This window comes from Sturnira hondurensis, unplaced genomic scaffold, assembly GCF_014824575.4.
Source record: "Sturnira hondurensis isolate 20B ecotype Veracruz unplaced genomic scaffold, ASM1482457v3 Scaffold0006437, whole genome shotgun sequence".
Taxonomy (NCBI): Eukaryota; Metazoa; Chordata; class Mammalia; order Chiroptera; family Phyllostomidae; genus Sturnira; species Sturnira hondurensis.
In genome coordinates this window covers 2393553-2411151 of record NW_028079068.1, presented here as the reverse complement: position 1 = coordinate 2411151, position 17599 = coordinate 2393553, and the positions used below count along the sequence as shown (strand labels likewise).

The window sequence follows — 17599 nt, the reverse complement described above, 5'->3', positions numbered from 1 at the left end:
CATAACTAGAAGTATCATAAGTGTCATAGGATCCCAGAGGCAAAGAAGCTTTCACTAGTTTTTTTAATGAGCTTCTTGTGACTGACCCCTGTGTAGCTACCGTGTAACACCTCTGGAGCAAGGAAGAAAAGTGTCATGTCTACCACAACTCTGAGCTCTTCTCCGCACCACTCTAATCCCGAAGTTGGAAGTTCACCACTTTGTGCCAACCTCCTTTCCTGCTAATTATACAATTATGCGATCTAACTGCCAGCCAAGCTGAATGCCCTTGGGTTGTGCCACTGCTCCACCCCCAGCCTGGAGGACACGTCCCTCCATCTTCAGATGACAAGTCTCATTAGACGTGACCTCCAATTCGCATCCTTCCGGGCCCGTCCCTGACCCTCCCAAACGGCCCCTCTTACGGAGCTGCCTCAACCATTCTCCACGCAGCTGCTAGAAAACACGGCTGAGTATCTGCCCTGGGGGAAGGCACGTGCCTTGCAGGACTCTCTAGATCCCATAAAGCTTCTTAAAGCCCTTTGCACAAACTTCACTGCTCCATAGTTACTGGTCCCATGAGTTAACAAATGGCTGTCCCATTGGGGGAGGGTGGACGTGAGAGAGCAAAGGCTTCGGCTGCTCCCAGCCCTCGGGAGGGTGGCAGCCCCCCAGCAGCGAGCAGGGGACGCACGGCCCACGTCACTTGACACGGAGCAGGAAGACCAAAAGCATGCGCTCCTTTCCCTTGCCCACCTCCCCGTCTCCGTCCTCCCTTCCGCGCCCACGCTGCTCCTCCTCTGCCTCTCCGGCCATCCTCTCCCCCCTTTGTTCACTTCTATCCGTCAGCCCCCTCAAAATCAACACCCAGGCCCAGGCTGTGCAGGCACAGTGTGTTGTATGTAAGCCTCTGCACATGCACAGGTCACAAGAATTCGTGCAGCCCCGTCATTCACCATGAAGAACAGGCTGGGGAGCCTGATCGAGTGGGCCCAGTCACTGAGCTGGCACAGCCATTAACAGCAACTGTGCTCCGGTTTCACGGGACAGGCAGCGGCCAGGGACGATGCTGCTGGTTGGCTAATCACTCAGGTTTCTCTCAACCGTGTCTTCTCAGCCTCCGCTGGGTCACCAGTTCCACAGATACCTACACCCTAGCAAACGCTTCTATGGTTTGTGTAAATCTTCTGTTTGTCCTTATTGCAACTACTAACTGCTATGCAATATTACTGGGTGCTCTTTATATACCAGGCACTGTGGTAAGTATTTTCCACGCACGGATGCATTTAAATCTTGACAGCAACCCATCGAAGGGGGTGCCACTATCATCCTTGTTTAATCACGGAGGAGACAGAGGCTCGGCGAGGCCAAATACCTGTCTGAAGCACTCACAGGTGATCAGCAGAGTGAGGGTTACTAACCCAGCAGATCTCTGGCTCTCAAGCCTACATTCTGTGCCAATACGCTGCATATCACCCAAGCATTTCATACAGCGCCTTAGGGAGATCGCCCCAACCACGCGAGATGACCAAGCAACGCCTTACCAGTCGTGATCAAGTAGGCATCAGGAACAGTGACGTCACACACATATGGCGGCTTGGTGGTGAGCACCGCTGGGATAGTGGCCATGGCTTCAGGGGTGGGGGTGGACACGGGGTGGAGGGACGGTGCGGGAAGAGCCATGCTGCTCTCGTGGGGACCCTGAGTCTTGGGGCTGCTGACCAGGACAGTGTCAACAGCGCTGTTGGGGGCAGCAGGGGTACCGGATGTGCCCGGAACAGTGGTGACGTTCATCGCCGCCTCCGCGGGGGAGAAGGATGGGCCCACGAACCGAGGCTGTGTAGGTGCGGGGGAGGGGGTGGCTTCAGAAACCAGTGAGGATGCTGACGATGGGGACATGGCTGTGACCAACACTGGGGTGGTGGGAATGACTCTGGAGAAAGGGGACGAGACAGACATGGGATCATCCATAGCACGGAGGTCACCATCAGAAGGTGACGGGGTCGAAAAAAGAGATGATTCCGTGAGAGGGGTCGTTGTATGAAAAGCAGTCAAAAGCGACGGTAAGTGAGGTCCCGGAGTCCAAACGTCAAGGACAGGCTCCGACCTGGAGGGCACCGAGGCTGGGGCTGCAGGGTCACGGGACGTGAGTGGAAACTCAAAGTCAGAGGTAGCTGCAGGGCCGGCCGACGTAAAACGAGCTTCAGAATCTGTCGGCGAAACCGCCGATGCTCCAGAGAACCTGAGAGACTCAGAGGGAAATCGGGACCGAAGGGCTGCTTCCGCGTCTCCAGGGAGAAATGTGGATGCATTTAAAAGAAGGTCTGGACGTGGCCAGAGCTGAGAAAATTCCAGCTTGGTGGCATTAGGAACAGGAAGCTGAGGTGGCTGCAAACCGATTGAGTCGGACAATGTAAACGCCTCAACCAGGGTCGAAAGGTCCTGAGGGGCGAAGGCTGACAGCTGGCTTGACCTCGGAGACGGAGATGCGAGGAGGAGCCCTGAAGACAAAGGCGCCGTGCGGCTGAACTCCTCCAGGGGCGGCGTTGAGAAAAAGCCCAAGGCCAGCGCCAGCGTACTTCCATTCTCATGGTGGGAAACACTGGCAGGCTCTCCTGACGGATCCAAAGCATAAGAAGAGAAGGGAGCTGGGTCTCTGGGAGCAAGCGAGGGCGTGGGCACATTTGCTGTGAGGGAGAAAGACGAGGCGAGGAGAGCACCGGTAGTGAGGGAGGGAGACACGGCTGTCACACTGGGGGGCGTTCCTTGAGTTTCCACAACAGAGAAGGAGCCAAAGGCAGCCGTGTCAAATGACCCTGGCAGGGAGAGGTGGCCAGGGGAAGGAGACACTGGGGTGGACAGGACACGGCTCCTGGACACCTCGGCTGCGAGACCGACGCTTGTTCTGGAGATTTCCACGGATGGAGAAGACAGTGGGACTATAGGCCTCGAGGGGAAAAGCGTATTATAGTCTTGAGACTCTCCCTCAAATTCGGAGAAGTCCGCAGCTGTGCTGCTCGGCAGAGAGACGCTGCTCGCCTCCCACTCAGTCATGGTCTCCACGCCGTCCCCCGACCCCACGTCTCTCTCCACGAGGCTCGGCGACAAACCGTGCCGTGGGGACGCCATGGTGCAGGACGCGCACCACGTGTACGGTCTGGGTGACAACGCGGGGCTCCAGACGTGGGTGTCGCCCGCGTGCCCTGGGACCGCTGCACTGCCAGGCACTTCCGATGCATCCCTGGAGTTGCCAGGAAGAACGGGGTTGTGGGAGACGTCAGCTGATGGAATAGAAAAGGACACAGATGCAGGGAGAGTTGGAGATAAAGCTGAATTTATGAGGCTGAGGCTGCTGCTGCCGCCGCTGTCTCTGTGACTTCCCAAAGCCAGGGCTGTCTGGGACACGGTGGCAGTGGAAAATGTTCCTGCAGAGACGGTTTCTCCTAGCCTCTGACTCCAAGCAGGGGTCCCTTCAGGGGATGGGTCTGTACCCAAGGCCAGAACATCCTGCGCAGGTGCTGAGACCTCCCCCGAGGGCGGCAATGGCTGACGGGTGATGCCATCGCCTACCAGCTGAGACACAGACGACGCTGGGCTGAGAAGGGGGCTTGCAACCCCCTCCGTTCCTGAGGCCGCCATCTCCAGCAAAGTCCTGCTTGGTAAGTGCCCCTGAGGGTCAGGAGGATAAAGCACCAAGTTCCTACTGGGAGTTGGAATTGCGCCCCCGGCGGGGAGGAAAGTGGACCGAAAAGCGCCAACCGGACTCGTGGAATCAGCACGCGCTGTATCTTCCCAGGCTGACGCCACTTCTTCATCTTGAGAAGAAACCGTGGGTAAGGACGGAGTTGGCAGGGAGTCCAGTGCTTCTCCCGGCAGCCCTGGGGGGCTGGCTATGACGTGCCGCGCTGGGGAGACCAGGCGGGAGGTGGGCCACTGGGTTTCTGGCAGGAAGTTCTCCATCTCTTCCTCTTCGAGGACCACCTCATTGCTCGTCACTGACACGGAGTTCACCCCGAAGATGCTGTGACCTGCTGCGCTTTGGGTCAGCTGTCCTGAGTCTGAGAAGGCCGTATCAGAAGCAGCGGCGGCTGGGGATGGCGTGGCCTCGAGGGAATGGCTGGGTCCTGGGGCGGTTTCTGCTAAGGCCGCGTGTGCAGGGCTCGGCACAGGCCTCTCCCACAGCAGGAGCTCCACGGAGGGCGAAGCAAGGCTGTGCTGCTCCAGGGAACGCTCATCTGCAAAGCCAATAAAAGCTGGGTCAGTTGCGAGGCCAGGCAAGTCACACCGCCCGACCTTGGATTCAGATATAAAAATCTACTCTTTCAACAAAGACCCACTCACTGGGAACAGTCACGATTCACTGAAGTTAAGAGCTAATTGGGAGCCAGAAATTGCCAGCATCGCTGCCGGGGTAACATCTGCCAACAGTCACACATCGGAGCGCCAGCTTTACTGAAGCTTGGGTGTGTGTACACAACGGCATTTTTTCGCTTTCTCTCTAACGTCTCCACAGAACACTGCAAACAGGGGAGGCCTTGGGAAGCTGTCTAGTCTGTTCTCTCTCGTTTTTCACGTGCCACAGAGATGCTGGGAGAAGGTAACAAAACCAATTACGTGATGACACGTGGATAGAAGGGGAACTGGAATGTGAATGTAAGCCTGCCTTCCCTCCCCAGCCCGTGTTCTCTCTCCTCCGTTAGAGCTGGCTCCCGAGAGAAATGAACATGGCAACTGGGACAGCATCGCTCACTCCCCAGGTGAGAGGGTCCCACAGCTTCCTGGTCCGATGGCCTTCCACATGTGGGCCCCCGGCTGCCTCCAGGCTCAGCTCTCACCACCCTGCTCCAGTCTCATGCCTTCCTGACTGTGCTCTGCCCAAATGAGCAACTCCCTGCACCCAAGGTCTCTCTGGCTTGGTACTTTGCACACTCTTGTCCCTCTACCTGGAATGCCCTTCCTTGGCTCTACCCCAGGATGGCGTCCTGCAGAAGCAGCAGGGACACCCCCTCCCTTCCTCAAGTTGGGCTAGTACCTCTCCCTAGCTCCTGCCACCGTATCCCTCACCACACCCCCGAGATCAACTGTGAGCTTCACAAGGACCAGGACGGTGGATCTGCATCCCTTACATAAAGTCAGAGCTCAATGCGCGTCTGTTGCGTGAGTGAGTGAGTGAGTGGCATCTGAGGGCCAAGTTCTGGTGTGTGCCAAAAGCATCCGATCGTCTGCTCAGGCTCCTGCACTCCGTCTCCTTGTGGCAGCTTCCATTAGCATTGAAGTGGTTTAGGTGACTCCACCTCTGATTCAGATACACTTTTGCACAGAGAAGCAGGACGCATGGTGGCCACGGCCCCCGGTGACGGCCAGGGCACAGGGGAGCTGTCCACGTCGACCCAGGCTGGGGAGTGAGTCACTATCATGATTCGTAACAACATCCTCCTCCCACTTGTCCAGACAATCTATCAGAACGCAAGTGTGGGTTAGCGTAGGGATAATCCCGAATGCACTCTTTTTACTTTTCAACAGTAAATTATTTCTATGCTATTCCTGGCAATATGGCAGACTGGAGACCTCAATGCCTCCCCACTTCGTAATGCTTAATCATGCTTGATAAATCTCCAAAAACATCCTCCTATAGGACTGAGCCTCCCAGACGATGGGGGACATGTACTGAGTATGGCAGCAAAGCAGGAGTTGACTATGGGGGGGTCATCGAACACTGAAGTCACCGGAGAGGCAAGAAGGATACTAGACCAGACAGCCCAATGCTAAGACACGGGAGGATGAGGGACAAGTGAAGAAACCAATCAAAAACCATCTCCCAAAAGCGGAGACCCCGAAGGGCCCCTCTCAGGGCATGTGTGAATAAGAAGAAACCGACCCACCCATCAGAGGACAGCAAGAAAAAGTATCTGTTTCAAGTCTGACTTCGTGCCGCTATTTTACAAAAAGTCTCCCCAAGTTTGGAACTTACACTGTTTGTATGGTCTGAAAACGTACATGCCGAGAACCACAGTTCCAAGTGGACGGGCCAGGCCTCCAGCGCCTACCAGAGGCTAACGTAACTCATCTCCAGAAAAACTCGCTCTCAAACAGGCCATCGGGTATTCTGCAGCCAGAATCCCAACAGACAACTGCCTAACTCAAAATTACACAGCACATAAGGAAATAAGGTACTATGGGGGAAAAAAGCCAAGAAACTAACCAAAAGAGGAAAAACACACACGAACAGTATCAAATCCGTACAGACTCCAGATATTGGAATTATGGAATACATTTTTAAAGAGTGTTAATTCATTTAAAAGAAGAAGGGACAGAAAACATGAGTAAGGAGCAAGAGGCTATGTAAGTGGCTAAAAAGACTTGGAAAAAAAACAAAGAACAACAGAAACAAGTATAAAAGACACATGGACAATAACTGGGGGTGTGGAAATGGGAGGGAGGGGGAGGGCTGGGTGGGTGGACTGGGATGGGAGTAAAAGACAGAAAACGGTACTTGAACAACAAAATAAAAATAATTTAAAAATAAAGAACATTTAGAAATAAAAATATACTAATTTACATGTTTAAACTAAATATATAATATATAATAAACAATAAACATCAATTTAGACATAGCTAAAGAGAGAGTTCATGAACTGGAGGATATTTTCAAGAATGGAGCACAGAGAAAACAAAAGGATAAGAAATATAAAAAAGATACATTAAGACACATGGAAGATAGATGAGATAGCCCAACATACATTTGACCCAAGTTTTTTGGTTTGTTTTTTTAAAGATTTTTATTTATTTATTTTGAGAGAGAGAGACACACACATCAATGTGTGAGAGGTGCATTAACCGGTTGCCTCGCATGCACCCCCTACTGGAGACCTGGCCGCAACCCAGGCATGTTCCCTGACTGGGAATCGAACCAGTGACATTTCAGTTCACAAGCTGGCACTCAATCCACTGAGCCACACTAGCCAGGGCTGGTCAAAGTTTTAAAAAGAAGGGATAGAGAAAATTGGGGAGAGACAATATTCAAAGAGAGAGCACTAAAAATTGTCCAAAATTAGTAAGAGACACGAATCCTTCAATGCAGGAAGACCATGAAATCTCAAGCAAGGTGAATGTTTTCAAACCCCATGCCTGCATGCACCATGACACCACAGAGCACCAAAGACAAAGACAAAGAGACACTGGAAACGCAGTCTGAGAATGGGAACGGCAATCGCAGCATCAGGTACCTACTTCACAGAACGGGGGAGCCAAGTGACAGTGAAATACAATCTCCAAAGCTAAGAAACAATACCCAACATCCTAGATTTAAATAACCAGCAATACTTTCTATTCTTAAAAGAAGGCCATTTTCAGGTGACTTCCGCCAAGATGGAGGCGTAGGTGGAAACACTGTGCCTTCTCCCCAAGCAAGTCTGAATACAACAAAGGTTTAGTAAACAAAGACGCAGCCAAAGAACAGAAAACTGAACTATACGAAACTCCAACTACAACGAAACGCTCAACCGGGACCGGTAAGAGGGGCAGAGCCAGCAGTGGAGCAGGGTCGGGCAGGAAGGATCCCACGACCCAGGCGACCCAGGCGACTCAGGTGGGCAGGCAGCTGGGGTAACATCGCAGACCCAGTGAGGGTGCGGGGAAGGCTGAGCGCAATCACAACACACATTCATGCACAGATAAACCAGCAGAGGTGTGAGCAGTGAGCTGGACCCCTGCAGGCCCCAGTGGTGGACTGCACAGGCCCCAGGGGCAAACCCAGTGATGGTGCGGTGCAGGCTGACCGTGGTTGCACATTCGAGCTCGCAGATAAACCTTGAGCAAAGGAGTGAGCAGTGAGACGGACAGCAGGGCCCCAGCGGCGGGAGGAGGCAGAGGGGACTGCCATTGATTTCCTTTGGCCTCGCCCCCACATATAGCATCACAACCCAGCGACTGAGTGGCCGCACCCTGGTGAACACCTAGGGCTCCACTCCTCATACCTAACAGGCACAAACAGTCCAAATCATGGCTCAAGAAGAATTCAAAGCCCCAGAGCCCGTAACTTTAAGTGAAAAAGAAATAGTGAACCTCTCAGATGCACAGTTCAAAATACTGGTCATCAGGATGCTCCCAGAACTGTTTGATTTTAGCCACAAATTAGAGGAACATATGAAGGCTAAATTAATTGAAATGAGGGAAATGCACAGGAAACCAATAGTGATGGAAAGGAAACTGGGGCTCAAATCAATGGAATGGACCAGAAGGAAGAACAAAACATCCAACCAGAAAAGAATGAAGACATGAGAATTCAAAAAAATGAGGAGAGCCTCAGGAACCTCCAGGACATCTTTAAACGTTCCAACATCTGAATTATAGGGGTACCAGAAGGGGGAAAGAAACAGCCATGAGTGCAAAACTTATTTGAACAAATAATAAAGGAGAACTTCCCCAGTCTGGCAAAGGAAATAGACTTCCAGGAAATCCAGGAAGTTCAGAGAGTGTCAAAGAAGTTGGACCCAAGAAGGAACACACCAAGGCACGTCATAATTACATTAGCCAAGATTAAAATGAAGGAGAGAATCCTAGAAGCAGCAAGAGATAAGGAAACAGTCACCTACAAAGGAGTTCCCATCAGACTGTCAGCTGATTTCTCAAAAGAGACCTTACAGGCAAGAAGGGGCTGGAAAGAAGTATTCCAAGTCAGGAAATCCAAAGACCTGCATCCAAGATTGCTCTATCCAGCAAAGCTTTCATTTAGAATGGAAGGACAGATAAAGTGCTTCTCAGATAAGGTCAAGTTCAAGGAGTTCATCATCACCAAGCCCTTATTATATGAAATGCTAAAGGGACTTATCTAAGAAAAAGAAGATGAAAAATATGAACAGTGAAAGGACAGCAAACTCACAGTTATCAACAACCACACCTAAAACAAAAGCAAACCAAGGGGACAGCTAGATCAGGAGTGGAACCATAGAAATGAAGATCACATGGAGGGTTAGCAACAGGGGAGTGGGAGGAGGAGAAGGTACAGAAAATAAGTCGCAGAGACGGTAGGTAGAAAGTAGATGGGGGAGGGCAAGAATAGTAGGGGAAATATAGAATCTAAAGAACTTGAGACACGTGGTCATAAACTAAAGGGGGGGAATGGTGAAGGACGGGGTGTGCAGGGTGGAGGGGACTGAAGGGGGAAATAAAACAACTGTAATGGTATAATCAATAAAGTATATTTTTAAAAATTAAAAAAAGGCCATTTTCAGGTAACAAAAAGGAGTTGTCACAACAGAAGACCTCAGCAGAGATTGCTTTCCTAAACAAGGGCAGTCCCTAAATTCGTTGACAGGTTCTGAAGCTTGAAGAGAGAACAATGAACCAATTTCACCACAGGCTAACTGAGATAAACAAGAGTTAAGTTCCTCCAGCATCTCACCGACATCATAACAAAGCAACATGGAATTAAACAATGCTAATGGAGGACTTGCTATAATTCAAGAGGAAAGGTAATTACCCCAGAAGGAAAATCTGAGAAGAATTGAGAATAAATAAATAATAAAGGTAATACAGTTAAATCTAAACAAATTCTGATGGTATAAGTGAACAATAATGCTACATCATTTGTGAGGTTATAAAAATCATAATATAGAATTAAAAGAGTTTATTACACTCGCACAGAAGCTGGAAGGGAACGTTCAGAGGTATTCGTGACTCGCTAGCAGAGATGCAAATCAAGAGTGAAGACAAAATCCTGTGAACAGATTTTGTGTATTGATCCCTATATTAAAATGTGTAAATAACAGTCATATATTTATATAGACACAGTATTCTAGCGGGTTCCATCAGCATCTGAAAATCACAGAATTACACCAGGTACAAGCTGCTTCCTTTGATGGGTCATAGTCCTTTCTACAAAATAGCGCTAAAAAAATGAACAGTACAAGAAGAAAACCATTTCTTAGGAGACTTTAAGTTGCTTCGTGGCAATATTATTCGACATCCCTTGTCTTCTAGACAACCTGGCGGTAGGATTTCTTGTCCATGTATCTGTCCATTTATCTGTCACATTCCAAGCACGTGTCAAAGCAAACATGATACTTGTTACACAATGTAAAGTAACAGCTTTTCTACAGGAAAGGTGAAACCTCATACATTTAAAGAGTCATGAAATTAACATTCTGTCCAACCATGCAGCAGGTAAACTTGAACGTTTTCCTGAGGATAAACCATTTATGTGTCTGTTTTAAAACTGCTATGGTAGCCCTGTCTGGGTAGCTCAGTTGGTTAGAGTACTGTCCTGATACACCAAGGTTGTGGGTTCAATCCCTGGTCAGGGCACATACAGGAATCAACCAATGAATGCATGAATAAGTGGAACAACAAATTGATGTTTCTCTTTCTCTATCTCTCTCTCTCTAAAAGAATAAATAAATAAGGAAAAAATTAACATTGCTATGACATAATTTATTTTGATATATAAGATCTGAACGCAGAGCAAGATTTCTTTTTACATGAATCAGAAACATCTTTATAAGTGCACCAGGAGACTGCAAAGGACAAAATAACAAATAAAAGCACCATTTAGTCGCTAATTTATAAGCCCAGGTAGCTGATGTAAATTAGAATGCAATAAACTCCGTCTTCAAAGGACAGGGAACAGGAAAAACAAAGTGGTCAAAAGGATGAAAAATTCTGAAACTTCCAATTAAGAAATGTCAGGTGTGCCAAGCAGTGATACTTTTTATTTTTTTTATTTTGGCCAAGCCCCAGGAGAGAGACACCAGCGCTGAAGAGACAGCAGCTGAAATGCCATGGGGAATTACTTCTGGAATTAATTCAGGAAGAGGTTAGAAAGCCCAGGTGAGTCTCTCTCCTGGCGGAAAAGGCTTCAGGGACTCTTAATTTCAAGCCCTGGAGATCGGTTTTCAAGCTCAAAGCAGTTGCTCACATAGGTTCTCTCTGCAAAGACGGAGAGAAAGGAACAGTGCTGGGGACACCAGTGCTCTCAGACTGTCGCCTGCACACTGGTCACGTGCGGGACCTCGTGTACACACAGGTGCTGTCCAGTAGGGCTGGGGTGGGTGCTGAGCCTCTTCGCCGCTCCTGGGGAGGGTGGCCAGGTCTGCGACCACACTCTGAACAGCAAGCGATGGTCTCACACAGACCACACAACACACGCTTACTGGGTGCCCACCTTACGCCTCGGCCCGGGGTAGGTTCCTGCCACGCTGTAACACAGGAACGGGGCAGAGACAGCCCTCCCGCCATGCTGAGTAACGGTGATTGAAAATCCACAAGGCAAACCCACAGATGCACAACACCAAGTGCAACCCCTGGGTACACTGCAGACTGTGGATGACGATGCTGCGTCCACACAGGTTCATGGTGTGTAACACACACACACCACTCAGACGTACTGGAGGGGGTGAGCATGTGTAGGGGCACAGGGTCCCTGGGAAACCTCTGCACTTGTCCCTCAATTTTTCTGTGAACCTAAAACTGCTCTTCAAAAATACTTTAAATATGACTTCTGGCCAAGATGGAGGCATAGGTAGATACACTGTGCCTCCTCGCACAACCAAAAGGACAATAGCAAATTTTAAAACAAAAAACAACTAGAACTGACAGAGAAGCAAACTGTATGGAAGTCCGACAACCAAAAAGTTAAAGAAGACACCTTCATCAAGACTGGTTGGAGGGGTGGAGACGGGTAGCAGGGTGAGGAGGACTCATGGCAAGGCAGCAGCTGGCTGACCGGTCCCACATTCGTGTACAGAAAAACCAGGAGGACGAACTGGGGAGCGAGACAGACCTGCAACCCAGGGTCCCAGTGCAGGGAAATAAAGCCTCACACCACTAATTCTAAACACTTGTGGGAGTTAAGGCAGTGGGAGAGACTCCCAGCCTCACAAGAGAGTTCAATGGAGAGACCTATAGGGTCCTAGAACGTACACAAACCTACCCACCCGGGAACCAGCACCAGAAGGGCCCAATTTGCTTGTGGGAATCAGAGGAAGCAACTGAAAGCTGGCAGAAAATGGAGCGAGGCCACTGTTCCCTCTCAGATCCCGCCCCCACATACAGTGTCACAACCCAGTGACTAGGTTGCCCGCCGTCCCCCACCCCCCCGCCCGGTGAACACCTATGAAACAGATGCACCAAGACAAAAAAAATGGCCAAAACAAAAGAACAGATCAAAGCTTCGGAAAAAATACAACTATGCAACAAAGAGGTAGCCAACCTATCAGATACACAGTTCAAAAACACTGGTGATCAGGATGCTCACAGAACTGGTTGAATTTGGTCTCAAATTAGAGGAAAAAAATGAAGACTACACTAAATGAAATAAAGGAAAATGTACAGGGAACCAACAGTGAGGAAAGGGAAACTGGGACTCAAATCAATGATTTGGACCAGAAGGAAGAAAGAAACACTCAACCAGAACAGAATGAAGAAAAAAGAATTTGAAAAAATGAGGAGGGGCTTAGGACCCTCTGGGACAACTTTAAATGTTCCAACATCCGAATTATAGGGGTGCCATGAGAAAAGGAAGAGCAAGAAATTGAAAACTTATTTGAACAAATAATGAAGGAGAACTTCCCCAATTTGGCAAAGGAAATAGACTTCCAGGAAGTCCACGAAGCTCAGAGAGTCCCAAAGAAGTTGGACCCAAGGAGGAACACACCAAGACACATCATAATTACATTAGCCAAGATTAAAGAGAAAGAGAGAATTTTAAAAGCAGCAAGAGAAAAAGAGACAGTTACCTACAAAGGAGTACCCATAGGACTGTCAGCTGATTTCTCAAAAGAAACCTTGCAGGCAAGAAGGGGCTGGAAAGTATTCCAAGTCATGAAAGGCAAGGCCTACATCCAAGACTGCTCCATCCAGCAAAGCTTTCATTTAGAATGGAAGGGCAGATAAAGTGCTACTCAGATAAGGTCAAGTTAAAGGAGTTCATCATCACCAAGCTCTTAGTATATGGAATGTTAAAGGGACTTATCTAAGAAAAAGAAGATAAAAAATATGAACAGTAAAATGACAGCAAACTCACAGCTATTAACAACCAAACCTAAAAAAAAAAACTAAACTAAACAAACAACTAGAACAGGAACAGAATCACAGAAATGGAGATCACATGGAGGGTTAGCAACAGGGGAGCAGGACAAGAAGAGAGGAAAAAGGTACAGAGAATAAGTAGCACAGAAGGTAGGTAGTAAATAAAAAGGGGAAGGTTAAGAATAGTGCAGGAAATGCAGAAGCCAAAGAACTTACATGTATGACACATGGACACAAACTAAAGGGGGGGCATGCAGCTGGGAGGGGGTGTGCAGGGTGGAGAGGAATAAAGGGGGGAAATGGGACAACTGCAATATATAATCAATAAAATATATTTCAAAAATAGTTTAAATATATATAATATTGAATGGAAGCTGTAATAAAAATAAATTTAATTTAAAAAATATATAAAACATGTTTTAATTAATTAATTTATTTTTAGAGAGAGAGGAAGGGAAGGAGAAAGAGACGGGGAGAAACATCAGTGTGTGGTTGCCTCTCATGTGTCCCCTACTGGGGACCTGGCCTGCAACCCAGGCATGTGTCCTGACTGGGAATGGAACTGGTGACCCTTTGATTCACAGCGCATGCTCAACCCACTGAGCTACACCAGGCAGGGCTATATAAAGCATTTTTAAAAGCTTTATTATATATAAGCTTTATAATATATAAATATATGTTATATATTGCACATACTTATTCATTGTATTATATAATTCTATGTATTATGAAGTTTTGTTATATATAAGCTATATATTATATAAATATATTATACATAATATACACTAGAAAGCTTTTTTATAATACATATATTATAAAGCTTTTTAAAAAGATAGACATGCCTAACTATCTCTAGGAATTTGTTGGTCTTACACATGCAAAATAATTTGGTGCTTTTCCATTTGAAAATCTTCCCTAAATATAATAGTCAATCATGGGTCACGGACTTCTAGAGCTGAATGAGCCCTTTAAGCCCATGGCCAACCCCCTGGCCAACCCCCTGGCCAACCCCCTGGCCAACCCCCTCACCCTGCAAATGAGGCTCAAAGAGTTTTAGCTGACTGGCTTAAAACAGCAGCGAGGGCAGAGCCAGGCCAGAAAGGCAGGTTCGCAGGTTCTCAGGGGCTGACCACTCTGCAGGCCACACCATGTTTAGTCAGATTAGTCCATTCCATTCAAACTGCTCGTGTAAACTCACACTGAGAAACGTGCTATGTTATTACCATGTAGCTGAGAGCTCCTGTTAACTCCTGTCCCTATTACTGAAACCTGGGGAAAGGCCCGCATTTGGATCCAGGAGGCCCCACTGTCCACCTGGGGACAGCTCACAGCTGCAACCATGGGCATGAGGGAAACAGAACACCTTCCCAGGGCTGGCCTGGGAGACCCAGGGGGCAAAAGCCTCTAAAGAGCTCTCATTCAAGTAGAACCATTATTTTTGCTTCCTTGCACAATTGTGGAGTTTCCAAAACGCGATGACTCACCCATCTCCACTGTCTGTGGACAGTGAGCCAACTGTAAACTGGAGCCCTTAGAATTTCTATGATTGTGAAGCCCAAGAAACTAAACCATCACCCATTTCAGCAATCTTTAGCAACTTTTATTCTTTCTCTAGTTCTCGGGTTGTCCTAAAAGAAGATTTCAGGGCCGTTATTAAAACCAGCTCTCCCCTGTTCTTCATTTTTCTCCCTGGTCTAGAAAATGGTGCCTTTTTTTCTCTTTCTTTCTCCCACCCCACCTAAAGACTGACTAATACCTTCTACCAGGTTACTCTTCCTTCCAAACAGTACAGATTTTATTATCAAATAGCAAGTAGATAAGAAAAACTATAAAATTAGAGTGGACAGACTGACGTGTGTCAGAGGGGAGGGCGGTGTGGGGCCAGGTAAAAAAGATGAGGTGACTAAGCCAAAAATAAACCTCATAGACCCAGACAACAGCCTGGTAATTTGAAGGGGGGTGGAGGAGGCAGAAGAGGGTATGGGGGACAAAAAAAGAGAATTGTATTTACCAGGTTTATAGATGATAATATAAAGAATACCTGAGGCCCTGGCTGGTGTAGCTCAGTGGATTGAGCGTGGGCCTGCAAACCAAAAGATCGCGGTTCGATTCCCAGTCAGGGACATGCCTGGGTTCCAGGCCAGTTCCCAGCAAGGAACACACGAGAGGCAACCATACATTGATATTTCTCTCCTTCCCTTCCCCTCTAAAGACAAATAAATAAAATCTTTAAAAACAAAGATTAAGAATACCTGAGTTCCCATCACCCAGTTTAAGAGAAAAGAACACGACCCTTACCTCTGGCATCCCCTCTATAGCCCCTGCACACCCCCCCTCGACACCTTCACTTCCCACCAAGGGAACCACAACTTTTTGCTAGGCGTTCCTCGTATCCTTGCTCTTCTTTGCAATCTTACCCCTTGTACGTGTCCCTAAAGAGTCGACTCTTCAACTCTGTATACTCTCAAACTTTATCAGAATGGAATTACACTGCAGGCATTCTACTGCAACTTATTTTTTCACTCGTTATTTTTTCAGATTCATCCGTATGTGTTTTTTGCATACAAATGCAATTATTTTCACTTCAATATGAATGTCACTGTATGAATACACCAAAACACATGTATCTCGCTTCTGTTGATGGACAGTTGGACCACTGCCCATTTTTTATTTTACAAACATTTCTGATAGGAACCTTCTTACCTGTGTCCTGGCACACATATATGCATATTATGTATGTGTATGTGTTATGTGTTTATGTGTATTTATTGGCATCTGTCTGTTGTGCATGGGGGTGAAGGGTATGTATTAACATGTCATGTATGTCCATATTCACAAACACATGGAAACAACTTCCAGGTTAGACGTATATATGTTCACCCGCAACTTTATTTACTAAATAATAGCAAGTAATCTTTCAATGTAGTTGAATCAACTTACACTCCCACTCTTGATTGCTGCAAATCCTCACCAATGCTTTTCTAAAAAGATTTTATTTATTTTTAGAGAGAGGACAGAGGGAGAAAAGAGGGAGAGAAACATCGGTATGAGGTGAAACGTCAATCAGTCACCTCTCTCATGCACCCCAACCAAGGACCAAACCCACAACCCAGGCATGTGCCCTAACCGGCGGCAATCTTTTGCTTTGCAGGACAACGCCCAACCAACAAAGCCACACCAGCCAGGGCCTTACCCATTCTTAATACTCCAAAACCTTGCCCATCTTCCCTAATCTGCCCTGTATACAACCTATGGTTTTAGTTTGCATTTCCCTGATTGCATTTCCCTAACAGACTGAGCACCTTTTCACACCCGCTGGCCACCCATGTCGCCTCTTCTGCTGTTTGCTTGGTTCTCCTGCCCATTTTGCTACTGGACTGCCCACCTTTTTCTGACTGAAAGACATTCTCGATAAATTTGGGGTCCTAACGCTCTATCAGTTTTAACTTCTCTCAGTTGGTGGCTTCTCGTTTGCTTCTCTTTATGTGGTCTTTTGATGAACAGAACTTCTTGGTTTTTAATGTGGACAAATTTATGAAGCTTTTCTGTCACTGTTTGAGATTCATGTGTGCGTGTCTTAAGACAGATGGTTTAAGAAATTCCTCCCAACACTAAGAAGCATAATCATATTCTTCTCTGTGGTCTTCTAAAAGTGTTAAGGGTTTGCCTTTCTCATGTAAAGTCAAGTGTGCCTGGAGGAATACAGTGTGTGTGCATGTGTATGCACGCACACTCGCACAGCCATGAGAGGCTGCCACAAACAAGAGTGTCCTAGACAAGTGCCACTCAAAGCAGGGTCACCTCTTCATCATTACTCTGCAGTGAGACGAGGCACTCCAGCCAGCATGTAACTCAATGCACCGCGCCTGCCGAGAGTACACGGTGCTATAAAAATACATACGTCAGCTGAACCAGCAGCGGGCTCCACAAGAGCTAGCATCACGCTCTGGTCTCCGAAGATAAAGAGCTCCCAGATGGGGCTAAAGGGAGGGAGGGGATGAGAACATCCAAAGCTTGGAAGCCACGATGCTGAGGACAATGAATGAGACCGTAAATGCATGTCACAGCAGGAGCATGGCGTGATCAGAATAATGACTCTGAAAGACCCCTGGCTGCAGTGTGAAGACAGGTTAACGGCAGTCAAGAGCAGATGTGGAGAGATCAGTTATGTGGTCGCAGTAGTTGAGGCTTGAGATGATGGTGGCGTGGATCAGAGTGGAATTTTTAGAACTTTGTTACTCGGAGTATGGCCTGCAGAGGATCCATGTTACCTGGGAGGTTTTCAGAAATGCAGCCTCTTAGGGCCACAGAGGCCCAACTGCATCAGAAACTGCTTCCATCGAGACCTCCAGGAGACTCATGGCCTCTTACAGTTTAAAAAGCACTAGCCTGAGATTTTTTATTTTCAAAAAAAATCTGCATGGAGATATCAAGTTTGCAAGCGGATATCTGAGCCTGGGGATAAATCAACCTGCAAGCGCAGGAGGGCAAGGTCAGAGAAGCAGGGGAAAACCAGGAACGTGAGATGACAAGAAAACAGCAACGGTGTTTAGGACTTGGCAGGGCTCACCCGTGTGGCATGACCCTGGGAGGT

The 17599-nt window shown here is 47.8% G+C and overlaps 1 protein-coding gene across 1 annotated transcript in view; it reads right to left on the bottom strand.

Annotated features, from left to right (window-relative positions):
- Positions 1-17599, bottom strand: part of KIAA1549 (KIAA1549 ortholog) — a 122956-nt gene that overhangs the window by 66121 nt on the left and 39236 nt on the right. Inside the window, exon 3 of the mRNA XM_037049290.1 lies at positions 1524-4214. Coding sequence (XP_036905185.1) covers positions 1524-4214 — 2691 coding nt within the window. The remainder of the gene's footprint in view (positions 1-1523; positions 4215-17599) is intronic.